The sequence below is a fragment of the Vanellus vanellus genome, assembly GCF_965231255.1.
Source record: "Vanellus vanellus genome assembly, contig: HAP1_SCAFFOLD_2482, whole genome shotgun sequence".
NCBI lineage: Eukaryota > Metazoa > Chordata > Aves > Charadriiformes > Charadriidae > Vanellus > Vanellus vanellus.
The window spans coordinates 1-4,898 of NW_028127649.1; the positions used below are offsets into that span (position 1 = coordinate 1).

Genomic DNA, 4,898 nt, shown 5'->3' on the forward strand with positions numbered 1-4,898 from the left:
TGAGCCATTGACCACAGCTCTCTGGACACCACCATCCGCCCCATTCCTCACCCACCCAACACTCCATCCATCAACTCCATGGAACTGAGAGAGGAGGATGTTGCGGAGGACCGTGTCAAAGGGATGATGGTGGCACACGTCCTCGATGAGGACATGGAACAGTACTGGTCCCAGTACGGACCCCTGAGGGACACCACTCCTATGTTGAGCCATTGACCACAGCTCTCTGGACACCACCATCCGCCCCATTCCTCACCCACCCAACGCTCCATCCATCAACTCCACAGAACTGAGAGAGGAGGAGGTTACGGAGGACCACCTGGAAGGAACGATGGTGGCCCATGGCGGGCGGGACCGGGGAAGACAATACCCACCACGTCACCTACCCTTCGACTCCGGCAGTTTACCGCTGGCCACCTCGGTGAGTCCGCGGCGCAGGTCCTGGCAGAGCGTGGCGTCGAGGAGGAGCTCGGCGGGGGGCTCCAGGGCGGGGGGCCACGGGGGGAGGTCGGGCAACCGGGGGGTCCAGCGGGAGCGGGGGAAGTCGAACCAGAAGAGTTGGTCGGCGTCGAAGGCCAACGCCAGCCCCAGGGAGGGCATGGCCGGCTGGCAGAAGAGCACCTCGGCCAGCGTGTGCGCCGGCGGCTCTGCGGGCAGGACGCGGTGTGGGCAGGGGCGCGGGCAGGAGTGCGCGGCCGCACGGTGGGCAGCGGGTGAGGGCCACGTGGGCACACGCCGGCGGCAAGGACACGCGTGCGCTCTGAGTCACACCGGTGGCGTGCGCCCGCACAGGGCTGGCACGTAGACACGCGGCACGTGGGCACGCTGCATGCACACGCGCTCACGCAGGTGAACATGATGCATGCAGACGCGTTGCATGTGCACACACAGTGCAAGGACACGCGCTGCGCCCGCACACGCTCACGGCGTGTGCACACACAGCTCCGAGTCACACTCACGGTGTGTGCGCACACAGCGCTGGCACGCAGATGTGCGACACACGCACAACACGCGGTGCTTGCGCACGCTGCACGTGCACACGTGCGCTCGGCGGGGACACACTCTGCACGCATCCTCACAGCCAGAGCGCAGGCGTGCTCTGAGTCACGCTCATGGCGTGTGCACACACAGCGCTGGCACACGGCCGCGTGACACATGCACACGCACCGCGTGTGCACACCCGCTCTGGGCACGCGGGCTCGTTTCATGTGCACCCACATGCTGCCCGCACACACACACTCCCTGCGTCACCGTGCGTGCATAGCGTGTGCACGGACACGCACGCTTCGCCTGCACACACAGTGCCCGCGCACACCACACTGCACGCGCACATGGCGTGCACACGCACACACTGCGCGTGGCCCCAGGGGCGCGCACACGCTCTGGGCGCACACGTGTTCTGCACGCGCACATACGTGTGCATTCCAGGCACGTGCACACTCCGCACACGCGTGCGCTCCCTCTGCCCGTGCGACGCACACGCGTGCCCTGCGGTGGCCCCAGGCCGCGTGTGCAAACCCACGGCAGGGACCCGCAACGCCCGGCCTGTCCGCACGCGTGTGCTCTGCGCACGCGCTGCAGACACTCGTGCTAAACCGCGCACCCCTTGCACGCGCGCGCACCCCCTGGCTCACACTCGCAGCCGTGCGTGCCCCCTTGCACCCGCGCGTGCCCCCCGCACCCACCCCAGGGGCGCCACCGCCTCGTGACCTCCTACCGTCGGTGACAGCGGTGACCAGTGCCACCCAGAGCAGCCCGGCCACCAGCACCCGGCTCCCGCCCGCAGCACCCATCGCTCCGCCACCGGCACCCGGTACCGCCGTGGGTGCCGCGGCCGCCACCGCCGTGGCACCAATGGCCAGGCCCCGCGGCCTCCCGTCACCCGTTGCCGGGAAGAAGGTCCTCGCGCGGCGCCCGCTGGCTGTGACAGCGCCAGACCCACGCGTCCCGCCGTGGGGCAGGGCGCCCCCCACTCCCCACCGTCACCCACCCACCGCCACGGGGATGGGACCCCCCCCTCCCCCTCTCTCTCTCCCCCCACCCCGGGGTACCCCCAACTCCCGGCGTGGCGGTTGGCGTCGCTGGGGGTCGTTAGCGCGGCGACGCGGCGGCACAATTAGTAACTGTATTAATTAGGGGACACCCCCGGCGTGGGTCGTGCGTCGTCCCCCCCCCCACCCCCAGTGGGTGCTGCTGCTGCAGGGGTCGGCGGGGGACGCGGTGACGGCACACGGCGCAACCCTGCCGGCTGCAGCGCCCCGCCGCCGGCGCTGCACGCGGCGCATGTACTGCATTCACTGCATCCACTGCATGGGCTGCATCCGCTGCAAGCACCCAGCACCCCTCCGGCGGGTGCGCTGCAGCCGGCGCAACGCCGCGGACCCCAACCCCTGCATGCATCGCACCCAGTCGGAACCCCCTGCTCCCCTGCGCGCTGCACCCCGCGCACCCCCACCCTTCCCGGGTACTGCACCCCGTGGAACAGCGTGCGCCCCGTGGTTGTGTGCCACACACACACACACACACACCCCCCGTGGCACCGCCGTTCCTGTGAGCGGCACCCAGCGCAGCACCCTGCACCCCCGCCCTGCGTGCCCTGCACCCACTGCACCCCCATCTCTGCGTACAGCGCACCCAGTGCACCCCATGGCTGTGTGCCCTGCACCCACTGCACCCCTATTCCTGCATGTCCTGCACCCACTGCACCCCTATTCCTGCAGGTCCTGCACCCGCTGCACCCCTATCCCTCTGTGCCCTGCACCCAGCACACCACCCTGCACCCCCTCCCTGCGTGCCCTGCACCCACTGCACCCCCATCTCTGTGTACAGCGCACCCAGTGCAGGCATGGCTGGGTGCTGTACCCACTGCACCCCCATCCCTGCATGTCCTGCACCCACTGCACCCTCATCCCTGCATGCCCTGCACCCACTGCACCCCCATTCCTGTGCCCTGCACCCACTGCACCCCTATTCCTGCATGTCCTGCACCCGCTGCACCCCTATCCCTCTGTGCACTGCACCCAGCGCAGCACCGTGCACCCCCTCCCTGCGTGCCCTGCACCCACTGCACCCCTATTCCTGTGCCCTGCACCCACTGCACCCCTATCCCTCTGTGCCCTGCACCCACTGCACCCCTATTCCTGCATGCCCTGCACCCAACGTAGCACCCTGCACCCCCTCCCTGCGTGCCCTGCACCCACTGCACCCCCATCTCTGCGTACAGCGCACCCAGTGCACCCCATGGCTGGGTGCTGTACCCACTGCACCCCTATTCCTGTGCCCTGCACCCACTGCACCCCCACCTCTGCGTACAGTGCACCCAGTGCAGCCCATGGCTGTGTGCCCTGCACCCCTATTCCTGCATGTCCTGCACCCACTGCACCCCTATCCCTCTGTGCCCTGCACCCAGCGCAGCACCCTGCACCCCCGCCCTGCGTGCCCTGCACCCACTGCACCCCCATCTCTGCGTACAGCGCACCCAGTGCACCCCATGGCTGGGTGCTGTACCCACTGCACCCCTATTCCTGTGCCCTGCACCCACTGCACCCCTATTCCTGCATGTCCTGCACCCGCTGCACCCCTATCCCTCTGTGCCCTGCACCCAGCGCAGCACCCTGCACCCCCTCCCTGCGTGCCCTGCACCCACTGCACCCCCACCTCTGCGTACAGTGCACCCAGTGCAGCCCATGGCTGTGTGCCCTGCACCCCTATTCCTGCATGTCCTGCACCCAGTGCACCCCCATTCCTGCATGCCCTGCACCCACTGCACCCCCATTCCTGTGCCCTGCACCCACTGCACCCCTATTCCTGCATGTCCTGCACCCACTGCACCCCTATCCCTCTGTGCCCTGCACCCAGCACACCACCCTGCACCCCCTCCCTGCGTGCCCTGCACCCACTGCACCCCCATCTCTGCGTACAGCGCACCCAGTGCACCCCATGGCTGGGTGCTGTACCCACTGCACCCCCATCCCTGCGTGCCATGCACCCACTGCACCCTCATCCCTGCATGCCCTGCACCCACTGCACCCCCATTCCTGTGCCCTGCACCCACTGCACCCCTATTCCTGCATGTCCTGCACCCACTGCACCCCTATCCCTCTGTGCCCTGCACCCAGCACACCACCCTGCACCCCCTCCCTGCGTGCCCTGCACCCACTGCACCCCCATCTCTACGTACAGCGCACCCAGTGCACCCCATGGCTGGGTGCTGTACCCACTGCACCCCCATCCCTGCGTGCCATGCACCCACTGCACCCTCATCCCTGCATGCCCTGCACCCAGCGCAGCACCGTGCACCCCATCCCTGCGTGCCATGCACCCACTGCACCCCCATCCCTCTGTGCACTGCACTCACTACACCCCTATGCCTCTGTGCCCTGCACTCAGCGCAGCACCCTGCACCCCCGCCCTGCATGCCCTGCACCCACTGCACCCCCATTCTTGTGCCATGCACCCACTGCACCCCATGGCTGTGTGCCCTGCACCCCCATTCCTGTGTACTGCACACAGCGCAGCACCGTGCACCCCCTCCCTGCGTGCCCTGCACCCACTGCATCCCCATCTCTACGTACAGCGCACCCAGTGCGCCCCATGGCTGGGTGCTGTACCCACTGCACCCCTATTCCTGCATGCCCTGCACCCACTGCACCCCCATTCCTGTGCCCTGCACCCACTGCACCCCTATTCCTGTGCCCTGCACCCACTGCACCCCTATTCCTGCAGGTCCTGCACCCGCTGCACCCCTATCCCTTTGTGCCCTGCACCCAGCGCAGCACCCTGCACCCCCGCCCTGCGTGCCCTGCACCCACTGCACCCCCATCTCTGCGTACGCGCACCCAGTGCACCCCATGGCTGTGTGCCCTGCACCCACTGCACCCCTATTCCTGCATGCCCTG

At 68.2% G+C, this 4,898-nt stretch overlaps 1 protein-coding gene across 1 annotated transcript; it reads right to left on the reverse strand.

Annotated features, from left to right (window-relative positions):
* Positions 1–386: 386 nt before the first annotated feature.
* Positions 387–1,807, reverse strand: LOC309685130 (class II histocompatibility antigen, M alpha chain-like; the record flags this gene model as incomplete). Its single annotated transcript, XM_082500943.1, has 2 exons — positions 1,718–1,807; positions 387–647 (listed from the first exon to the last, which is right to left on the reverse strand). Coding segments are annotated over exons 1-2 (337 nt in total), but the record flags the coding sequence as incomplete, so codon positions are not given.
* Positions 1,808–4,898: the final 3,091 nt, after the last annotated feature.